The following is a 24,883-nucleotide window of genomic DNA, read 5'->3' as shown; positions in this document are numbered from 1 at the left end:
ACTATCCTCAATTTCCATAGTGAGGGATCTCAACATAACTCTTTCTTCATCTATTAGTAAATCCATTAATTTTTTTGAATGTCTTAGACATTCTTCATCCCATTTTTTTAGGAACTCCTCTCCTTTGAAATGGGAAGCCGGAACGGTGCGTCTACGTAACCCTCTAGGTGTAATATCGGATTTTTTATATGCTTCTAAACTTTGGATATCCCATTTACGTCTTAAATGGTTCAATGTTAATTTTCTATGGTTTTTAAATAGGCCGTATATATCTCGGCTTGAGTCCTCTATACTCCTATTGACCTCACAATTTAATAATGCAGCAATTTGTGCATCGACCTCTACATCTAGGCAATAAGCCATTCTTAAGGGAAAAGGAAAAAAAAAAAAAAAAAAAAAAAAAAAAAAAAAAATAAATAAAAAGGGGGGGGGCGGGGAAGGAAGACACCACTGATCACACAAGGCGGAAAGGGATATATTCTCAAGGTAAAGAAAAACAGGAGAGAACACCTCCTTAATTAAATATCTATGAGTACTTAATGTAATATCTTTACATATGGGTCCAGTTCCCTTTAAATTTGGCACTATAAAGATGCCAGACTTTACTGAACTCACAAAATGGCTCTGAGGAAATCCCGGTTCGGGATGAAACATGTCAGCTGATCAATTAGTCTACACCTGGCAGGTAGTGACGTCAACCTTGCCTTGTCTTGCAGTCTCCAGTGTTGCCAGAAAAAACCAACGTGGATACCAGCATATTACGATACCGACTCTCCAGTGAGGAGTGTGTTCCATTGCTACAATTTGCTCACCTTGGGTGAAACCTCGGCTGCCCCCGAGCATAGGAAGATCCAAGCTATTCAACATAAGGATTGACCGTGGATGGAGTGGATATAAGGAGAACCTTCCATGTGGGAATTGTGATCTGCCAATGATGAGATTGAAGGGGTGAAAAACGCGATTGATATATATAATTTTTTTTAAAATCTGCCTTAACTCTACAATTGCTCCAGGAGGAGGAACGTAGTGAAAAAGAGTGAACTTTCAGTCCACCTTGAGTTGCGAGATCAACATAAAGATGAGTATTCAACTCTTTATCTATATTTGCATGGCTATTATATAAGAGGAACTGCTCCTGTTGGTTTCGGACCAAAATTCTAAAAGAAGGAGGAAAAAGCAAAAACTGCAAGTGTGAACTGAGACCAATGGTGTCTGAATAAAAATTTAACGTGGATACCAGCATAGCAGGATTCCGACTCTTCAATGTAGGAGCGTGCTCCATTGCTTAGATTTGCTCACCTTTGGGTGAAATCTCGGCTGCCCCCGAGTATAGGAAGATTTAAAGTTAAATATTTAACTCCTTATATACAATTGCATTGCTATTACACAAGAGGAACTGTTTCTGTTGGTTTCGGACCAAAATTAGAAAAGAAGGAGTAAAAAGAAAAAAGTGCAAGTGTGAACGGAGACCAATGGTGTCTGGATAAAAAATCTTCAGAACCGGTTCTTATAGCTAATCTCTTATATGGGTCTGATTTTGGCTTATGTATAGAACACCTATTACCTAGATATCTCATCATGACATGTCATTGTGTGTAGAGGGGGATAAATTAATGGCAGTAATGTTATAAAAGTCTGTGTTGGTATCCTGGCCAGGAGACATTTTTTTAATTATGTACATCTAGTTTGAAACAAATGTGTTTGCTCAAACCCTTTTCTTTTCCTATAAAAAATCTTTGTATTATGGATAAAAGAGGAAAGAGATATATTTATATATGAAAAATCTTTAAAATATATTTTTATATGGAATTTAATAAAAATTTATATGAAATTATTCTTATCCCAAAGAGTGCCTGGTATGTTTTGGAAAATATTTTTTGTTTTTTTCTTTTTGAATTGTTGCTCTCCGAAACGGCACCGTGCTATATATGGATTGCATATTTTGGGATTTCTATTAGGTATGGTTTATAACCATTTCTTGTGTTTAGCTCATACTTCTAGGTACACTGGCACAGTCATGGATTTTGCAGGATTATAGTCAGGTGTATGATTAACCAATTATACCAAACAGGTGATAATGATCATCATTTTCATATGTAGGTTAAAACACAGTTATTAAACTGTAACAGAAACAGCTGTGTAGGAGGCTTAAAACTGGGTGTAGAACAGACAAACTCTTCTACAAAGGTGAGGTTGTGGAAGACAGTTTCATGTCACAGGTCCACCATGACAAGACTGAGCACAGCAACAAAACACAAGGTCTATCCCAGACAAAGATTTCAAAGCCGACTGAGGTTTTAAGTTGTGCTGTTCAAGCTCTTTTGATGAAACACAAAGAAACAAGCAACATTGAGGACCGTAAATGCAGTGGTCGGCCAAGGAAACAGCGCAGCAGAACAAAGACACATCATGCTTACATCCCTTCAAAATGAGAAGATGTCCAGCAGTGCCATCAGCTCAGAACTGACGAAAACCAGTGGGACCCCGGTACACCCATCTACTCTTTGGAGAAGTCTGGCCAGAAGTGGTCTTCATGGAAGAATTGTGGCCAAAAAGCCATACCTTCGACGTGGAAACAAGGCCAAGCGACTCAACTACGCACTAAAACTGTAAAGGATCTGCCAGGCACAACTTCTGTGTATAAGCCCATAGGTAATCAGTCTGCACCTGAGTCTATGTCTCTGAGACTGACTCCAGCTTCCACTACTCAGGATGGCAGGCTTAGGAGTGGGAGAGCCTATCGCAGCCTGGCCAGACGGAGCTAGCTCCCGCCCTCTGTCTATTTATACCTGCCTTTCCTGTTCCTCCTTTGCTTGTGATTCTTCTCGTGTGGTTTCCTGGCCCAGCTACAGCTTCTGACTATTTGATCCTGCTCCATACTGACCCTGGCTTTCTGACTGCTCTCCTGCTCTGTGTTTGGTACCTCGTGCACTCCTGGTTTGACTCGGCTCATTCACCACTCTTGTTGCTCACGGTGTTGCCGTGGGCAACTGCCCCATTTCCCTTTGCTTTGTGTTCCCTTGTCTGTTTGTCTCTTGCACTTACTGAGCGTAGGGACCGCCGCCCAGTTGTACCCCGTCGCCTAGGGCGGGTCGTTGCATGTAGGCAGGGACAGCGTGGCGGGTAGATTAGGGCTCACTTGTCCGTTTCCCTACCCCCGTCATTACACTGTTGGCATATGTTGTGTCCATAGAAGTCTATAGATACATCGGGAGCATACGCCGTACTTACAAGCATGAAGTAAACAGAGCCTAAATTGAACAATGAAACACCAGTGACACTGTATTTTTGATTTTGTCAGCAGTTTAAAATTTTGCTATCAAGTATTTACAGTATTTTACTGTTAGCCACCAGTAAAACAGCATTATGTAATTATGCAAACACATTTTATTACAGCTAAATTAACCCTTTTCATTGGTTCTATTTGGTCTTATATTTTAAACTACGAGAAATATACAATACTGCGGAAATGTTTTAGGCAGTTGTGGACAAAACCTGCACAGTAAGAATGTTTTAAAAAATAGAAGTGTTAATAGTTTTTTTTTATCAATTAACAAAATTCAAAGTGAACAAACAGAAGAGAAATCTAAATCAAACCAATATTTGGTGTGGCCACCCTTTGCCTTTAAAAAATGAAACAATTCTTCTAGGTACAATTGCACACAGTTTTTTTTTAAGGAACTCAGCAGTGAGGTAGTTTCAAACATCTTGGAAAACTAACCCCAGATCTCCTGTGGATGAAGGCTTCCTCAACTCCTTCTGTCTCTTCATGTAATCCCAGACAGACTCAATGATATTGAGAACATGGGGCCAAATTATCACTTACAGTTCTCCTTATTCTTCTTTACGCTGAAGATAGTTCTTAATGACATTGGCTATATGTTTTGGGTCGTTGTCCTGCTGAAGAATACATTTGCAGCCAATCAGACACCTCCCTGATGGTCTTGCATGATGGATAAGTATCTGTCTGTATTTCTCAGCATTGAAGACACAATTAATCCTAACCAAATCCCCAACCCCATTTGCTAAAATGCAGCCCCAAACTTGAAAGGAACCTCCATGTTTCACAGTTGCCTGCAGACACTCATTATTATCCGCGTACAAACTGCCTTCTGTTACAGCTAAATATAAAAAAAATTTGACTCATCAGTCCAGGGCACCTGCTGCCATTTTTCTGCTCCACAATTCCAATGTTTTTGTAATGACGGGGGTAGGGAAACGGACAAGTGAGCCCTAATCTACCCGCCACTCTGTCACTGCCTACTTGCAACGACCCGCCCTAGGCGACGGGGTACAACTGGGTGGGGGTCCCTACGCTCAGTAAGTGCAAGAGACAAACAGACAAGGGAACACAAAGCAAAGGGAAATGGGGCAGTTGCCCACGGCAACACCGTGAGCAACAAGAGTGGTGAATGAGCCGAGTCAAACCAGGAGTGCACGAGGTACCAAATGCAGAGCAGGAGAGTAGTCAGAAAGCCAGGGTCAGTATGGAGCAGGATCAAATAGTCAGAAGCTGTAGCTGGGCCAGGAAACCACACGAGAAGAATCACAAGCAAAGGAGGAACAGGAAAGGCAGGTATAAATAGACAGAGGGCGGGAGCTAGCTCCGTCTGGCCAGGCTGCGATAGGCTCTACCACTCCAAAGCCTGCCATCCTGAGTGGTGGAAGTTGGAGTCAGTCTCAGAGACATAGACTCAGGTGCAGACTGATTACCTATGGGCGTATACACAGAAGTTGTGCCTGGCAGATCCTTTACAGTACCCCCGCTTTTATGAGGGGCCACCGGACCCTTTCTAAGTGGACCTGGTTTATTGGGGAAACGAAGGAGGAACTTCCTGACCAATACCCCAGCGTGAACATCCCGGGCGGGTACCCAAGTCCTCTCCTCAGGCCCGTATCCTCTCCAATGGACCAGGTACTGGAGGGAGCCTTGGACCATCTTGCTTTCCACAATCTTGGCCACCTCGAATTCCACCCCCTCAGGGGTGAGAACGGGAACAGGAGGTTTCCTCGACGGAGCCAAGGACAGGGAGCAGCGTTTAAGGAGGGAGGCATGAAACACGTCGTGTATTCTAAAAGATGGGGGCAACTCCAGTCGGAAGGAGACAGGATTGAGGACTTCAATGACCTTATAAGGCCCAATAAACCGGGGAGCAAACTTCTTGGACGGGACCTTAAGGCGCAAGTTCCTAGACGATAACCACACCAGATCCCCGACCATAAACAAGGGGTTAGCAGAACGTCTTCTATCAGCCTGAGTCTTTTTTACGCTCTGGGACGCCTCTAGGTTCTTCTGAACCTGGGCCCAGACTGTGCACAGTTCCCGATGAACGACCTCTACCTCGGGATTGTTGGAACTACCAGGTGAAACGGAGGAGAACCGTGGATTAAACCCAAAATTACAGAAAAAGGGGGAGACCCCTGACGAGTTACTGACCCGGTTACTAAGGGAAAATTTGGCGAGGGGAATGAATGAGACCCAATCATATTGACAATCAGAAATAAAACACCTTAAATATTGTTCTAAAGATTGATTAGTCCTCTCAGTTTGGCCATTAGTTTCAGGATGGAAGGCAGAGGAGAAGGACAGATCAATCTCCAACTTTTTACAGAAGGCTCTCCAAAACAATGAAACTTATTGTACCCCTCTGTCCGAAACAATATTGACAGGGACCCCATGGAGACGCAGGATGTGTTTGACAAACAAGGTAGCTAACGCCTTGGCATTGGGTAGTTTCTTGAGTTTTTATCGGTGATAAAATCCATGGAGATATGTGTCCAAGGTCTCTGGGGAATGGGCAAAGAACATAGTAAGCCCGCTGGTCGGGACCTGGGAGTCTTGGACCTAGCACAAACCTCACAAGCGGCGACGTAGGCCTTAACGTCTTTAGGCAACCCAGGCCACCAATACTTTCTAGCAATGAGGTGTTTGGTACCCAGGACGCCTGGATGACCAGATAGTGCGGAGTCATGTTTTTCCCTAATTACCCTTAGCCGGTATTGCAGGGGAACAAACAGCTTGTCCTCAGGAAGGTTCCCGGGAGCTGAACCTTGATCAGCCGCAATTTCAGAGACTAAATCAGAATCAATAGAAGAAATGATTATACCAGGAGGCAAAATACAAGCAGGATCTTCCTCCGAAGGAGGGCTGGACATGAAGCTACGCGACAGTGCATCGGCCTTAATATTTTTAGACCCAGCCCTATAGGTAACCAAAAAGTTGAATCTGGTAAAAAATAGCGCCCATCGAGCTTGTCTCGGGTTTAGCCTCCGGGCAGATTCTAGGAAAACCAGATTCTTGTGGTCAGTAAGGACCGTTACCTGGTGCCTAGCCCCCTCCAGGAAGTGGCGCCACTCTTCAAATGCCCATTTAATGGCTAAGAGTTTGCGGTTACCAATATCATAGTTACTCTCAGTAGGCGAAAACTTCCTGGAGAAATAGGCACAGGGACGGAGATGGATGAGGGACCTGGTATCCCTGGGACAAGACAGCCCCCACTCCCACCTCGGATGCATCAACTTCCACGATAAATGGCTCCATTTGGTTGGGCTGAACCAGCACCGGGGCCGAGATAAAGCACTTCTTAAGGACCTCAAAAGCCTGGACAGCCTCAGGAGGCCAGTGGAGGAGATCAGCACCTTTGCGAGTGAGGTCCGTAAGAGGCTTAGCGATGACCGAGAAGTTAGCAATAAATCTCCTGTAATAATTAGCGAACCCCAAGAAACACTGTAACGCCTTCAGAGAGGCAGGTTGGACCCATTCCGCCACAACCTGGACCTTGGCGGGGTCCATGCGGAATTCATGAGGAGTGAGGATTTGACCCAAAAATGGTATCTCCTGTACCCCAAACACACATTTTTCGGTTTTCGCAAAGTTTGTTTTCCCGAAGGACCTGGAGCACCTTCCTGACATGCTCAATGTGGGAGGACCAGTCCTTGGAAAACACCAGTATGTCATCAAGGTACACTACAAGAAATACCCCCAGGTACTCTCTTAAAATCTCATTTATGAAATTGTGGAAGACCGCAGGAGCATTACACAACCCAAAGGGCATGACGAGGTATTCGAAATGACCTTCGGGCGTGTTAAACGCAGTCTTCCACTCATCCCCCTCTTTGATGCGGATAAGGTTATACGCCCCCCGTAGATCAAACTTAGAGAACCATTGGGCCCCCTGAACCTGATTAAAGAGATCAGGAATCAAACGAAGGGGATACTGGTTCCTTACAGTGACCTTATTCAAGTTACGGTAGTCAATGCATAGCCTAAGACCACCATCCTTCTTTCCTTCGAAGAAGAAGCCAGCACCTACCGGAGAAGTAGAGGGGCGAATGTAACCCTTGGCCAGGCATTCCTGGATATACTCTCTCATGGCTTCATGTTCGGGACAAGAAAGATTAAATATCCTACCCTTAGGGAGCTTAGCTCCTGGTACCAATTCGATAGCGCAATCGTATTCTCTATGAGGAGGTAACACTTCGGAGGCCTCCTTAGAGAAAACATCAGCGAAGTCCTGAACAAACTCAGGTAGCGTGTTCACCTCCTCAGGGGGAGAAATAGAATTAACAGAAAAACATGACGTCAAGCATTCATTACCCCACTTGGTAAGCTCCCCAGTATTCCAGTCAAACGTGGGATTATGCAACTGCAACCAGGGAAGGCCTAAAACCAAATCGGCCGATATTCCCTGCATCAACAGTACAGAGCACTGCTCCAAATGCATGGAGCCAACAAGGAGTTCAAAAACAGGGGTATGCTGTGTAAAATAACCATTAGCAAGAGGAGTGGAGTCGATACCCACTACCGGGACAGGTTTAGGCAAATCAATCAAAGGCATAGCTAGAGACATAGCAAATTCCACAGACATGATATTAGTAGAAGACGCTGAATCCACGAAGGCACTGCCGGTAGCAGACCTACCCCCAAAAGAGACCTGAAAGGGAACCAAGATTTTATTAAGTTTCATATTTACGGGAAATACCTGTGCGCCCAAGTGACCTCCCCGATGATCACTTAGGCGCGGAAGTTTTCCGGCTGCTTATTCTTACGCCTAGGACAGGTGTTCACTTGATGCTTGTCATCCCCACAATAGAAACAGAGACCTTTCTTCCTGCGGAACTCTCTACGTTGACGGGGGGACCCAGAGGCCCCGAGTTGCATAGGTACCTCCGAGTCTTCCGTGGAAGAGCGAAGCAACGGGACCTCGGGAGGCATCATGGGGGAGTAAGAGGGGAAAACACAAAAACGTTCAAGTTGTCGTTCCCTGAGACGTCGGTCAAGTCGTACCGCTAACGCCATAACCTGGTCTAGGGAGTCAGAAGAGGGATAGCTAACTAGCAGGTCTTTCAGGGAGTTCGACAAACCCAACCTAAACTGGCACCTTAAGGCAGGGTCATTCCACCGAGAAGCTACGCACCACTTCCTAAAGTCAGAACAATACTCCTCAACAGGTCTCTTACCCTGACGTAAGGTCACCAGCTGACTCTCGGCATAGGCAGTCCTGTCAGTCTCGTCATAAATGAGTCCGAGAGCAGAAAAGAAACGATCAACGGAGGAAAGTTAAGGGGCGTCAGGAGCCAAGGAGAAGGCCCACTCTTGGGGCCCTTCCTGGAGCCGGGACATAATTATACCCACCCGCTGGCTCTCAGAACCTGAGGAGTGAGGCTTTAAGCGAAAGTGGAGCCTAATACTCTCCCGAAAGGAGAGAAAAGTCCTCCGGTCCCCTGAGAACCGGTCAGGCAACTTGAGGTGGGGTTCAAGAGGTGAGGTGAGGTGAGGGGCACTACCATGGTAGCGTCAGGCTGGTTGACCCTCTGAGCCAGGGGCTGGACCTGTAGGGAGAGACCCTGCATTTGCTGGGCCAGGGTCTCAAGGGGGTCCATAGTAGTGTCAGGGACCAGGGTAGACTAGGTATATGGGCTTGTGATTATGTAATGACGTGGGTAGGGAAACGGACAAGTGAGCCCTAATCTACCCACCACTCTGTCCCTGCCTACTTGCAACGACCCGCCCTAGGCGACGGGGTACAACTGGGCGGCGGTCCCTACGCTCAGTAAGTGCACGAGACAAACAGACAAGGGAACACAAAACAAAGGGAAATGGGGCAGTTGCCCACGGCAACACCGTGAGCAACAAGAGAAGTGAACGAGCCGAGTCAAACCAGGAGTGCACGAGGTACCAAACGCAGAGCAGGAGAGTATTCAGTAAGCCAGGGTCAGTATGGAGCAGGATCAAATAGTTAGAAGCTGTAGCTGGGCCAGGAAACCACACGAGAAGAATCACAAGCAAAGGAGGAACAGGAAAGGCAGGCATAAATAGACAGAGGGCGGGAGCTAGCTCCGTCTGGCCAGGCTGCGATAGGCTCTCCCACTCCTAAGCCTGCCATCCTGAGTGGTGGAAGATGGAGTCAGTCTCAGAGACATAGACTCAGGTGCAGACTGATTACCTATGGGCGTATACACAGAAGTTGTGCCTGGCAGATCCTTTACAACATTGGGATTATTTTTGCGGCAAACATGTTAGATGTACACCACAAACGTAGTGTAAAGAAAGACCTAATTAGGATAGTAATGAAATATGTGTTTTTAATGATCGACAGCTCAACATGCTTATGCACAACAGCAAATGCTATTTCTCTTTAACATTTAAAAATGTTGTGCATTTATAAGTAGATTATCAAAATACTATCACTTCCACTTATGTTCCGAATTTTTCCCCGGCATCACATAAATCTTGTTTTCCCGTCCTTGACAAAATTGTTTAACAACCATTCATTACTAAGATGCAGAAAAGTCAATGAAACCCAAGGTTTTTTAAATTGAGAAAAATGAACTTATTCATCTTAAACATGACAGACATGAGATAAATCTCCCTGATAGATCTTAAAAATAAAGCTCAAACTAATAACACATAATTGATGTAACTGTACCGTCACTGGGATGACTTAAATAAATGAGTCAGTGAAAAAATGACACCTATGACAACTTTAACACCTCAGAGTTGGCCTTGTTCAGTGGAAAAGAACTGTCCTTAAGATATAAGGTCAGAAGACTAGCTCAGAAAGCCAAATCTATTTTCAGACTCTGAGGCACATTAGTTCTGTATCCTTCAAGTAATCCCCAATGTAATATATCAGCAAGACATGAAGAGTTCAGCTAGCCAAAACAGCTTAAAACTTGGATAAAAGAAATCGAAAAATAAAATAGACAGTGGACAGATAAAGTAAAATCTTATCAAATCCCATCATAGCACCGGCCTTTAAAAGCAAATCGGAGCATTTTGTGTAACTGCATCAGATAAGAGTGCTGCTATAAAAGCTTTGACTGATGCAATAATCTCATTAATGTTACAATTTGCTCTAGAAACTGACTGAAGTAATGACAGCAATATGTTAAAAGGTTAGAAGCAGAAGAGAACTGGACAAGAAACAGTACTCCAAAGTGTTCTCTAAAAGCCTTATCATGGGATCTTGTTTTCAATTAGAGTATAAAGGCGAAATGCTAGGTTGACTTTATTTATTACACTTTACTAATAAGGTAATGGATTGATGCAAAACTCACCGCAAGATAAATGAGTGTAATGTCAAGAACACTTAGCAATTGGAAAGCAAGTCAACAAATAACACACAAAAATGCTATACATATATAAAAATGTTGACGCTTTGTAAATCAAATGTTTTATGTTGTAAATCTATGTTAAGAATATGTTACCTTGAATTGTGCTCCAATGTGATGGAAACGCAGTTGATCTGAACACTTGCAGCATATGTGCATGTTTCTGCACCATTTTATATATATTATATGAACAAAAGTATTATGACTCATTACACCTACAGGAGCTTTTATGACATCCCATTCTAAATCCATAGGCATTAATATGGAGTTGGTCCCACCTTAGCATTTAAAATAGCTTCCGCTCTTATGGAAAGGCTTTCTACAAGATTTTGGAGTGTGTCTGTGGGAATTTTTGCCTATTTAATCCAGAAGAGCATTTCTAAGGCCAGACAAGAGGGACGACGAGAGGGCCTGGCTCGTAATCTCTGTTCTAGTTCATCCCAAAGGTGTTCAATGGGGTTGAGGTCAGAGCTCTGTGCGGTCCAGTTAAGTTCTTCCTTCCATACCAAACTCACCCAACCATGTATTTATGAACCTTGCTTTGTGCCCTGGGGTGCAGTGATGCTTGAACAGAAAAGGGCCATCCCCAAACTGTTCCTACAGAGTTGGAGGAATACAATTGTCCAAATTGTCTTGATTTGCTGAAGCATTAAGATTTCCTTCACTGGAACAAAGGGACCTAGGCCAAATCTTGAAAAATAACCCCCTAGAGGATTATCCCTCCTCCACCAAACTTTATAATTGGTACAATGCTGTCAAACAGGTAACATTCTCCTGGCATTCAACAAAACTAGACTCTTCCGTCAGACTGCCAGATAGGGAAGGTTGATTCCTCACTCCACAGAACACGTTTCCACCGCTACAGAGTCCAATGGTGGCGTGCTTTACACCTCTCCATCTGATGCTTGGCATTGTGCTTGGTGATGTAAGGAATGTGTACATGCAGCTGCTCGGCCATGGAAACCCATTTCATGAAGCTCCCGGCGCACAGTTTTTGTGTGAATTTTAATGCCAAAGGAGGTTTGGTGATTTGTATGCACTATGCGCTTTAACACTTGGCGACCCCTCGCTGTAACTTTACCTGATATGCCGCTTCAAATTTGAGTTGTTGTGGTTCCTAAACTCTTCCACTTTGCAATAATTCCACTCACAGTTGATCGTGGAATGTCTGTGAGGGAAGAAATTTCACGAACGGACTTGTTGCAATGGTGGCACCCTATTACAGAACTACACTGGAATTCATTGAGCACTTTCTTTCACAAATGTTTGTAAAGGCGACTGCATGGCTATGTGCTTGATTGTATATACCTGTGGCAATGGGGCTGAATGACACACATGAATTAAATAATTAAGAGTCGTGTCCCAATACTTTTGTCCATATAGTGTCTATACAAATTTGGGTTCAAAGGTATTTGGACAATGTCACAATTTTCATAATTTGGCATCTTTACACCACCACATTCGATTTGAAACAAATCAATGAAGATTTTAAATGTAACCCTTTAATTTAAAAGGGTTCACAAATATATTGCATTAAACATTTAGGAATTACAGCCATTTTGCTACATAGTACCTCAATTTTCACAGGCTCAAAAATAATTGGATAAGCTAACATAATTATAAATATAATGATTATTTGTAATACTTTTTATGAATATCCTTTGCAGTTAATGACTGCCTTATGTTGTAAGCCAAAGACATCACTTCCCTTGAGATGCTTTGCTAGGTATTTACTGCAGCCGCCTTTAGTTGCTGCTTGTTCATGGGTCTTTATGCCTTAAAGGGGTTTGCCCATCAGGGACATTTATGGCATATCCACAGGATATGCCATAAATCTCAGATAGATGTGGGTCCCACTACCAAACTGGGCCTCTTCGTAATTTCTGAAATGACAAAGAGGCCCGGGTCGACAGCGGGAACTGAGAAAGGTAGAACGGGGTTTAGGGGCCCCGTTCTAGAGATAGGTGTGGGTCCTAGAGGTGGGACCCGCATCTATCTGACATTTATGGCATATCCTGTGGATATGCCATACATGTCCCTGATGAGCAAACCCCTTTAACCTTTGTCTTCAGTAAGTGAAATGCATGCTCAATCAGGTCAAGGCCAGGTGATTTAATGGCCTTTGCAGAATATTTCATTTCTTTGCCTTCAGTTCTTGGGTAGCTTCTGTGTCATGTTTTGGTCATTATTCATCTGTACTGTGAAGTGCCGTCCTATCACTTTTGCAGGATTTGACAGAATCTGTGCAGAAAGTATAGCTCTATATACTTCAGATTTCATCCTTCTACTTCTATCTGCAGTCAAATCATCAATAAACACCAGCGACCCAGTTCCATTTGCAGTCATAAATGCCCATGCCAAAACACTGCCTCCACCATGTGTGACAGATGATGTACTTCGGATGATAAGCCCTTACTTTCCTTCTCCATATTGTTCACTTCCCATTACTCTAGTACAAGTTCACCGTGGTTTCATCTGTTTGAAGAAGCTCGTTCCAGAACTGGTTGACTTTTTTATGTTTTCAAGCAAATCCGGCCTTTCTGTCCTTGAGTGTTACCAGAGGTTAGCATCTTCAGATAAACCCCCTGTATTTACAATTATGAAGGTGTCTCTGGATTGTAGACTTTGACAATGATATGACTACCTCCTCGAGAGTGTTCTTGACTTGTCTAGATGTTGTGAAGGGATTTTTCTTGACCAAGGAAATAATTCTGCTATAATCCACTTTACCTATCTTCCTTGGTATTCCAGGCCTTCTGGTCTTGCTCAGCTCGCCAGTGCATTACTTTTTATTAGAATATACTAAATTGTTGATTTGGCTACTACTAAAGTTACTCCTATTTCTCTGATAGTTTCTTTTTTTTAAACTAATGATGGCCTCCTTCACTTAAATTGACAGCTCCATTGATCACGTATTGAGGAGTTTCCACGAACAGTTACCTAAACTGCAGAACATTTATCTCCTGGTTTTGTTATTAAATAAGTAGGGAACATGTCACACATGGCGATTAAATTGCTTATCAGTGAATTTTCCAATCACTTTTTAGCCTATAAAAGTGGAGGGGCTATGTAAAAAATATCTGGAATTTATTAACAGTTGATGTAATTCATAGACCCTTTATATTACACTTCTTCACATCTTCATTGTTTTATTTCGAATCAATTGTGTTGGCGTACAGAGGCAAAATGATGAAAATGGTGTCACTGCCCTAATACTACTGGACCCAACTGCATATACTGTATATTATAAAATGTATAAATACATTCCATTACTTATCTAGTACTGCTTCTAAGTTACAGACTTTATTATAATCCGGATCCCAGGTAGCGTTCTCCTAAGATCCGCCAAACTCAGATTCGTCCATTGGACTGCCAGATAGTACAACAGCATTTATCACTCAAGAGAACACATTTCCGTCCAGTGACGATCTTAGGTCTTGTTCTGTCTCTTTCAGAGGCAGTTTGAAACTCTATAGTGAATGATGCAAAAGAGTAGAGACGATTTTTACACTTGACGCACTTCAGCACTCGGCAGCTCCGCTCTGCGTGTTTGTGTGGTCTATTACTTTCTGGCTGAGCTTTGTTACTCTTAGAAGCTTCCATATCACAATAATAGCACTTTCACAAACTGATTTGTGGTAAAGGTGGCATCCTATATTAACTGAGCTCTTCAGATGGACCCACACTACTACCAATGTTTGACTATGTAGATTGCATGGCTGTGTGCTACATTTTATGAACTGGTTTCCAATGGCTGCAGCTGAAAGACCTGAACTCAATAATTAGGAGTGGTGTCCACATACTTTTGGCCATATAATCTATCTATCTATCTATCTATCTATCTATCTATCTATCTATCTATCTATCTATCTATCTATCTATCTATCTATCTATCTATCGCGTAGGTGTTTTTTTCTCTCCAGAAACAGAACTACTCTTGTCCATCAGCTGTTGATGGTATTGCAGCTCAGCCCCTGAGACTGAGCTGCAATACCAGACAATACCTATAAACAAAAGAGGCAATGTTCCTGTAAGATAAAAACAAATCCTTTTTTCTAATCTCATACAACTCCTTTAATTGCAACTTTGTAATTTCTCCTGCTGTGAATGTAGCTAGTCTTAGGCCGGATTCACACGAGCGTTGCGTTTTTGCGCGCGCAAACAACGCAGCGTTTTGCGCCCGCAAACACTATTTGACAGCTGCGAGTGTCATCCGTGTCTGATGCGCGGCTGCGTGATTTTCGCGCAGCCGGCATCATAGAGATGAGGCTTGTCGACGCCCGTCACTGTCCAAGGTGCTGAAAGAGCTAAATCTTTCAGCACCCTCGACAGTGAATGCCGAACACAACAGCGAAAAACCTGTTCAAAAAAAGATAAAGTTCCTACTTACCGAGAACTTCCCGGCCGTTGCCTTGGTGACGCGTCCTTGGTGACGCGTCCTTGGTGACGAGCCTCTCTTGACATCGAGCCCCACCTCCCTGGATGACGCGGCAGTCCAAGTGACCGCTGCAGCCTGTGATTGGCTGCAGCCTGTGCTTGGCCTGTGATTGGCTGGAGCTGTCACTTGAACTGAAGTGTCATCCCGGGAGGTCGGACTGCAGGAAGGAGACAGGAGTAATCGGTAAGTTAGAACTTCGTTTTTTTTTACAGGTTCATGTATTTTGGGATCGCAAGTCACTGTCCATGGTGCTGAAACAGTTTAACTCTTTCAGCACCATGCACAGTGAATGTCTCCCGACGTCACGGACCGGAAATTTTTTTGCCGGGTTCGGCTAAAACGAGTTTGGCCGAACCTGGTGAAGTTAGCTTCGGTTGTCGGGGTTCGCTAATCGCAAAGACACTCCGTTTGGATGTTCGGAAACAGAAAAGCACGTGGTGCTTTTCTGTTTACATTCATCCTTTTGACAGCTGTTGCGCAAACACGCAGTTCGCACGGAAGTGCTTCCGTGCGACATGCGTGGTTTTCACGCACCCATTGACTTCAATGGGTGCGTGATGCGTTGAAAACGCTGAATCAACGGACATGTCGTGAGTTTTTTGCAACGGAGCAACGCTGCGCAAAAAACGCTGCCATGTCTGCACGGCCCCATTGTCTAATATAGCTACGGGCAACGCACGTGAAAATCACGCGCGTTGCACGCGCGTATTTTACGTTCGTCTGAATAAGCCCTTAGAAAGAAAAACATATGCTTTGAGATGCATTTGCTCATTGGATCTTAATAGAAAAGAGCAAATTAACCTAAAAATAAAAGACACTGTTTACGCTTGTATAACAACAAAAATATTTTGAATAAGAAAGTTGATTTTTTTTCTCATCACAATACAGCAATAATTATATATTTATTTATTTATATATCATAGTGTTGAGACAAATATATCAATATGATCATTTTAGCTTAAGGGTATGTTCACACGCTTAACCAAAAACGTCTGAAAATACGGAGATGTTTTCAAGGGAAAACAGCTTCTGATTTTCAGCCGTTTTTTAAGCCACTCGCGTTTTTTGCAGTGTTTTTTATGGACGTTTTTGGAGCGGTTTTTCAATAGTCAATGAAAAATAGCTCCAAAAACTTCCCAAGAAGTGACATGCACTTCTTTTTCGCGGCCGTTTATTTACGCGGCCGTTTTTCAAAACTGGCCCGTCGGAACAGAACGCCGTTTTCCCATTGCAATCAATGGGAAGATGTTTGGAGGCGTTTTGCTTCTGGTTTTTCGGCTGTTTATGGCCCGAAAAACGTCCAAAAATAAGCCGTGTGCACATACCTTTCAAGTGAATTTCTGACTATACTGTTTTTACAATTTCACGTACACTAAATAATCGGACATGTCATATACTTGAGATTGATAGTGGTCCAGAAACTGGGACCCACACCTTCAATCAAAACTATGTGCTGGTACCTTTATTGAGAATCAGTTATTTATGTGCTATTAATATTCTATTGTAATTAATGTTTTTTTTTTATAAGTGATTTGCACGGGTTTCTTACCGAATGGTACATACACAATTCCTTAATTATGATTTTACTTAGGGAGGGCTTGTTGCTTGATGAATAAATTTCCCCTTCTTGCACCAAATCAGTTTTAGTTTCAACATTCTATGCTATTATATTTCTTAATATATCTTTGTAGAAGTCAGAGAACCAATTCAGATACAAATCTCTAAATCACCTGCATAGCCATAGAGTTATATGATAAAATTGTGGTTGCCTACAGCCACGCCTAGAAAGAACTTAAGAGTTAACTGCATACTGTATATACATTAATCTCAATTATAAAACAGTATTCAATAACCTCCCTCTAGTGGTGTCTTTCGGTAGCCAGAATTTTAATTTAAATGGTAACTAAACTTTCAGAAAACTTCTGAAATGTCATAGTGACCTGTCAGAAGTTTTGATCAATGGGGGACCGAGCACTGAGAGCCCATCATTCACTAAAACGCACTAGGGTGCCTGCTGAGCAGCTTAATTTCTGATCGGCTTTTCTCGGAAAGCCGATGTAACGGTGTACGGACTCAATAGAAAGTCTATGGACCTGTACACCGTTACATCGGCTTTCCGAGAAAAGCTGATCAGAAACAAAGTGGCTCAGCGCTCAGTGGTGGAGGTCTCAGTGCTCGGACCCCCAACGATCAAAACTTCTGACATGTCACTATGACATATCAGAAGTTTTCTGAAAGTTTAGTTACCCTTTAACTCTCTGTATGTTTTTTTAAGCTTTGTGTCCAAAAAAAATGGAGTTCCCACCTCTATGAAGATACACTATAAAATGAATCAGTACAGAATGCTGGACATATTCAGATGAAAAAAAATAATAATAATGTTCACGGGTGGAGATTCGCTTTAAGTTTTATGGAGCATATTGAGAGGGACGTTTTAGCTACAGTATGCCTCTTTATTGAAAATGACAAAGTCTATTTATGGTGTACAAGGGGCACACATGCATTGTAGTTGAGCTGAGTTATTGTGAACATGAAATTGATTTGTTTGAAGGAAAATATGTCTTATTCTCTTACTTGGATAATGCCAGTGCACGATTCACCCTCTCCTCAAGTCCTATGGTCCCTAAAGCCTTCCACATCATCCAGAATTTGAATGCATCTACTCGTCTACTGCACTGAATAGACTTGTCCCCAGTGTCATATCGAACATCATAAAATTTATCCTGCTGGAAAAGATAGGAGGCTTCTGCTGAATGACATCTTTTAAGCAAGTCCTGCAAAAGATGATGAAACAGACAATGAACAGTGAATTGCATCTACACTGATTATACTCGGAAAATACTGTCCTATTGTAATTCAAGCAAAATTGTCAGCAGTATACTATTTATTTTATATCAGAATAAATTCAAATAATATTTTCTGAACATAGTATTTCGGAATATGTTCAGTTCATCAACAACAAAGTTAAATAAATACTGCACTGAAGATATTACATATAGAGGCTTAAAGGCTTTGGACACCTTTGACATGGAAACAATGATTTTTATATATGTCAGTGGTTACCTGGAGGTAAAAAAAAAAAAAATGCAAGTTTTAGGCTGAAATATCCATTCCTTAATTTCTTTTCAGACCCCCCCTGATATTCAGTTTATAACCTGCTCCTAGTTTCAGACTTTTTCTTTCTTGTGGACATGGCTCTCCCTGTAATACAGATGTGTCCACCATTATCTTTAATGAATTTGGTTAACGACTCCAATTTATCATGAAACAAAACAATATCGGGACATGCTAGCAAAACCCTTGACAGGCTGCAATTCGGAACATAGCCACTGGCTGGCCACACATTGATAGACATAGCATAGATAGACATCTGATGACAGAGTATCACAGAATATTTTTTTTTTCAAAACTCTTAATCTCGCGCCACACTTTCCAGTATATGTTGGGAAATGAGGAAAGGTAATGAAGGATTCATCAGCAAATGCTTGGGGGGATTTCTGGGAATTCTAGAAGCTGCTCCATTCACTAGCTATCATGTATCAGTACAGCTTAATTTCTGTTCTACTATCCCCTTCTTATATAGCCCATGACGGATCTCCATTACGGATCTCCCCTCCCTTGTGCTTACAAGTACACTGATGCTGTACACTCACTCACTCACTCTCTCTCTCTCTCTCTCTCTCTCTCTCTCTCTCTCGTCTGCTCTCCTCACTTGTCTGCTCTCCTCACTATATTCACTCTGATACAATTCAGCATGTGTGATCAGTCCTTCCAGAAGACTTCGGTGCTTTCACCTCTCTCCACACTCTGATCTGCAGTGTGTAACCTCTCTATCGCTATCCCTAACACAGAGAAGGGAGAGGGTGAGCAGAGAGAGAGAGAATAATGTGCTGTCAGATTTATGTCACAAACAGCAGGATAACCAGCTATGTACAGAAGATAAATAATCTCTGCAGTATTGAAATGGTAGGATGTTTTTGACAAAGACTATTTAGAACGTTGCTTAATTCTGTATTTAGGTAGAAAATCACAAAAAAAATAAAAATAATCTGTGAAATGGTGTCCAAGTCTATAACTTAAAGCTACTGGGCCCCAATACAAAATATGTAACAGACCATCCATCTATCATGTATTCATTTAAATTGCTATTGTAATCCTATGGGAATAGGGCACCTTGGGCTCTCTCATGCACTTGGGCCCAGGTGTTAAATCACCTACAACCTCTATAGTTACTTCCCTTATTACATATAATAAATTCATGACTTATTTGAAGAAATAAGTTACAGTACGCATGTTTATATGATTTAGACACTTATTTCAGCACATAGTATTAATATTTATATTATTACTACTAAAATAGTTAATCAAAGATTATCACTGCTCCAGTCCTAAACTGTGATAAAACATCAAGCATGCAACCACTCTTCTATCTCAAATCTCCAATGGCATATTGCCTTCCAACATGCTGGATCCACATTACAGTTTACTTGTCAAGATACAGTTGTCCACATCTCCACTGACTGATACTTTGAGGGAAATTTAACAACCTTTCTACATCGGTTTTCTGGTGTAGAATAGTTGCAAAAGGGCCCAGCTTTTTGCAACTTTTGGCCTTTTTACACCGTACTTGTCGTCTTTGCTTCTCAATTTTATTTCTCAATTTTATTATAATTTTCGCCGGAAAATTGGCGAAAATTATAGTGGAAATCTAGATTTCACTCTGTGGGGTGTACCAAGGTAGGGGCCTGTGCCAGGCCTCGTACCTTGCCATCCCCAATCGGACTACACCCCATAAGACAATTACATTAAAGAAAATGTAGGTTCACCTCATTACTCCTCTTCTCTCCTACAATTTCCCTCAAACTCCCTCAGCATGTTGCAACTTATACAATGTACTGATGCCAGATAGCGTTAGGCTGGTGTATATGACGCAGCACTGATGGTGCTAAGTGCTGCGTTGCATATAAGGTCCTGATGCTGCTCGTCGTCAGGATCTTGTATGAGCCGCAGCATGCTGAGGGGGCCCAGGCTGGACACAGAGGGGAGAAGAGAAGCAATGCGGTTAGAATACTTTTTCCTTTTTACTGTATGTCTAATGGGAAAGGGGGAATGAATAATGCACGGCCGCGGCCTTTGCGCCACAATTGTGGCACATAGTTTGCCAAAAGATGCGACACATTTATTAAGAGGCGTTTGCCACTCAATAAATGTGTTCGCATCTTACTCCAACTTTCTTTATATTAAGACTGATGTATGAAATGCTAGTATTAATAAATTCCCCCATAAATTCTTTCATTAGGTGTTACACTTTTACTGTATACACTATAATTTAGCCTTGCACAGAGTTGATGTACTATACATGTGTTCCTCCTGGATGTTAGTGTGTTTTTTTTTATTTCGGAGTCAGTTGCTTGAATTTTTTTTATTTCTTCATCATATATGTAAGTCTTACATAGTTACATAGTTACATAGTTAGTACGGCTGAAAAAAGACACATGTCCAGCAAGTTGAACCAAGGGACGGGAAAAGGGAAGGGAAAAATGTCTACACATAGGAGCTAATACTTTTTTGTTCTAGGAAATTATCTAACCCTTTTTTAAAGCCATCTACTGTCCCTGCTGTGACCGGCTCCTATGGTTGGCAATTCCATAGATTCACAGTTCTCACAGTAAAGAAGGCTTGTCGCCTCTGCAGGTTGAACCTTTTTTTCTCGAGACGGAGGGAGTGCCCCCTTGTTTTTTTAGGGGGTTTTACATGGTACAGGATTTCACCATATTTTTTGTATGTGCCATTCATATATTTATATAAGTTAATCATGTCTCCCCTTAGTCGTCTTTTTTCAAGGCTAAATAGGTTTAATTCTATTAATCTTTCCTCATAACTTAGATTCCCCATGCCCCTTATTAGCTTCATTGCTCTTCTTTGTATTTTTTCCAACTCCAGGGCATCCTTTCTATGAACTGGAGCCCAGAACTGAACTGCATATTCTAGATGAGGCCTCAATAATGCTTTGTAAAGTGGCAATATTACATCCCTGTCGCGTGAGTCCATGCCTCTTTTAATGAACGACAATATCCTTCTGGCCTTTGAAGCAACTGATTGACACTGCATGCTGTTATTTAGTTTATGATTTACAAGTACACCCAGATCCTTCCCAACAAGTGAATCCCCGAGTGTAGCTTCCCCTAGAACATATGATGCATGCAGGTTGTTGGTACCCAGATGCATAACTTTACATTTATCTTCATTAAACTTAATTTGCCAACTGGATGCCCAAACACTTAGGCCTCATGCACACGACCGTATTTTTGTCCACCCGTAAATACTGCACCAGTATTTACAGACCCGTGCCTGTAAGTACGGGTCCGGTATCACCCGTATTCCACCCATATTTACGGGGACACGTTTTTGGCTGCAAAATTGCACTGCACTAATCGGCAGCCCTTCTCTCTATCAGTGCAGGATAGAGAGAAGGGGCAGCCCTTTCCGTAATAAAAGTAAAAGAAATTCATACTTACCCGGCCGTTGTCTTGGTGACGCGTCCCTCTCTTGACATCCAGTCCGACCTCCCTGGATGACGCGGCAGTCCATGTGACCGCTGCTGCCAGTGATTGGCCTGTGATTGGCTGCAGCGGTCACATGGGCTGTAACGTCATCCCTGGAGGCCGGACTGGAGGAAGAAGCAGGGAGTTCTGGGTAAGTATGAACGTCTTTTTTTTTTTACAGCTTTATCTATATTGTGATCGGTAGCCACTGTCCAGGGCGTTGAAACAGTTACTGCCAATCGTTTAACTCTTTCAGCACCCTGGACAGTGACTATTTACTGACGTCGCCTAGCAACGCTCCCGTAATTACGGGTGCACACACGTAGTCACCCATAATTACGGGGGCCCCATAGACTTCTATGGGCTGCCCGTGCCGTAATTACGGCCTGAAATAGTAAATGTTCTATCTTTTTCAATGGCACGGGCACTTCCCGTAAGCATACGGGGAGGTACCCGTGGCCAATAGAAGTCTATGGGCCCGTAATTACGGGCCGTAATTATGGCCCGTAATTACGGGAGTTTTTACGGTCGTGTGCATGGGGCCTTAGTTTGTTTAAATCCGCTTGCAATTCACAAACATCTTCCATAGACTGAGCTATATTACATAGCTTGTCTTGGTTGCTAGGTTATGAGCTATACAATCAACCGCCATGTCCTCTGTGCTGACTACTTCTGGTTCCTGATATTCTCAGGAGCATTTCAAAATCCACTTGGCCATCTGTAAGGAAATCCTTTCTTGTCTGCGTCCTATAACGTCTATATAACCCTTTAACGACCAATGACATAACAGTATGTCATGGCCGGCTGGCAGAAGTTTGGAGTGGGCTCAGAAACTGAGCTCGCTCCATACGCTGTGGGTGCCATTACATTGCGACCACAGCACAAAAGCCATTAGAAAGAAGGGGGGAGTCCCCTCTGTCACTCTTTGCCCCACCGAGAGGCTATTGTGGATGGCTGATGGTTGTCATGGCAGCCTAGGAGCCTAATGAAGTCCTCCAGGTCTGCCATCTTTCTGCTCCTAGTAAGTCGTGCCAGGGGCTATAGTACAAATACAGCGTAACAAACCCAGTTCCAGAGAATTAAATGTGCAATAATTCATAAGATTTCAATGTACATTCAATTATTAAATTGGCTATTCAATTTGGCATACAGTAAAGATATAATAGCATTATACAGTAAAATTCACGTCAAATACATTTATATTAATCCAGTAGCCACTATCCCCTCTCCCCTGCACATCCTGTGCTCATTTTATAAACTTATGTAAAACTCTGAGCAGAAACAAAGATATCTCAGGCATCAGAATACTGTAACCTGCTTCAACGAGTACAATAGTGAGGATTATTTTATTTTATTTTTTCTAAATCTGGGGCATATATACATTTTTATATAAGCTGTATTTTACTTTAAGCACAGTTTAGCTCCAGGATGCTTACAGTCTAATCCTGGACGAAAAGAAAGGTAACAGAAATACTGTAGGCAGACAACTCATTTACACTGGAGCTTAACATAATTGCTGTCGCCAGTGATGCTAATCCCCCAGCCAACTTTGTGTAGGTCTGACAGATGTAAATATGTTTCGTCATTGTTCCTCTTTATCATACATTTAGACCAGCTGTCGTTGCTGGCTTTAATGATCCTATAGTGGAGCGCCTGCTAACAGAAATGATAGAGCATGCAAAATTTCTTGCATTACTCCTACTTTTATGAATAATGAGAAATGTTGCAAATCATATTGGCCTGCTATTGGAAATCCTTTCTCTCGCCATAATGCAAACCAAACCAATCTCTGTAATGATTGCTATAGTCCCCCAGGAAATGCCATCTGTTTTCTATGCCTTTGCTTCATGATATAAGTTGGCTGCTCTGTACATTTCTGCTATAAAAGTTGACAGTATTTCAACAGTGCATTAAATACTAGCAGTGAAAAAAAAAACAATTTAATATTTTTTAAATACTAGAAAATAATATTTCAGCTACAGAAAGGCACACTTCATTTTCTTGACAACTCCTAAAATGAAAATTTTATCATTTTAACAAACATTCAAAGATCAAAACCCCACTAAGTGCTAATAATATAGAGTACATTAAATTCAGCATATGTAGTTATAAGTGGATGAAAAACTCTAGACTAACATTAAGGATATAGCTATAGGGGTTACAGAGATAGCAATAGCATCAGAGCCCTGGAGCCTGAGGGGCCCAAAGGCGCCACTATTATAAATGGTACCATGTAGGTGGGGGACTCTTCTAAATATTTGCATTTGGGCTCAGAGGTACCAAGTTACACCTCTGTCTAGGTGCATATGTCTCAGGCATTACAACCTACTATATTTATGCAGTAAAACCTCTGGATAAACAAAGCTTTTTTGTATACAGATCTGTTTAAGAAGCAATTGCAGTCTTTTTTGAGCATCTCAGCCCAGTGATATAGCAGGATATGTATAGAAAAAGACAGACTTGAAAACGCAGATTGGCACTTTGTCTAAGAGCTTGAAAATGAAAAAGCCTGTACTGATTATACGGAAGAACAGACTCGCTAAAGATAATGAATTCATACAAGTGAAGACTTTTTTTTATTCCCACTGTGATAGTCACAGGTTGATTCGGGTAGAAAATTACTTTTTGACTTCAGAATTGCAGTTCTTTAAAAGACAGGTAAATCGATCAGTTTATCTTACAATGGAGTAAGCGTCATGGTTCCTTAAGCCAAAAAATTAGGAGGCAATGGTTCTATTCATTAAAACTACAACAAAATTGGTGAAGTGTAGAATTCTCTTAAAAATAAACATGAGCCTCAGGCAGCAGCACAAAAACTGATTAGAAAAAAAAACTATAGTACAGCAATGGTACCCTTCTACAATATCTTATTCTAAATGACTGCAGATTGTGATATCAAGACTTCTATATAATGAAAATGGAAAGCCCTATGGTCACACACCTATGTTTCATGTAGATCAGTATGCTGCCAAATATTATTTATTTATTTATCGTTGCACTTAAACTATAATTATTAGTCCCTGTCCCCAATGTGGCTCACAATTTAATCTTATCTTAAACATGAACACACTATGGACCAGGGCCAGATTATGGTTGGGGTAAAGCCCAGAACAAAAAAAAATAAGAAAAAATGTGGGACCCATCACTCGGATCTCATCTGATGCTTTTTTGTTTCACAAATACTAGATACACATGCGGCCCATTTCCTCTATTATTGATCAGGTCACTGTTTATTATTTTTTAGAAAGAAAAAACAAACACTCCACCCCTTCCAGACTGGAGCAAA

At 42.1% G+C, this 24,883-nt stretch overlaps 1 protein-coding gene across 1 annotated transcript in view; it reads right to left on the bottom strand.

Moving 5' to 3' along the window:
• The window catches only part of GADL1 (glutamate decarboxylase like 1), a 235,213-nt gene that overhangs the window by 82,767 nt on the left and 127,563 nt on the right, over positions 1–24,883 (bottom strand). The window contains exon 12 of the mRNA XM_075827176.1: positions 17,627–17,826. Within this exon, the coding sequence (XP_075683291.1) occupies positions 17,627–17,826 (200 nt within the window). The remainder of the gene's footprint in view (positions 1–17,626; positions 17,827–24,883) is intronic.

Source organism: Rhinoderma darwinii, chromosome 5 (genome assembly GCF_050947455.1).
Source record: "Rhinoderma darwinii isolate aRhiDar2 chromosome 5, aRhiDar2.hap1, whole genome shotgun sequence".
In the NCBI taxonomy this organism is placed as follows: domain Eukaryota; kingdom Metazoa; phylum Chordata; class Amphibia; order Anura; family Rhinodermatidae; genus Rhinoderma; species Rhinoderma darwinii.
This window is presented reverse-complemented; position numbering and strand designations above follow the sequence as displayed.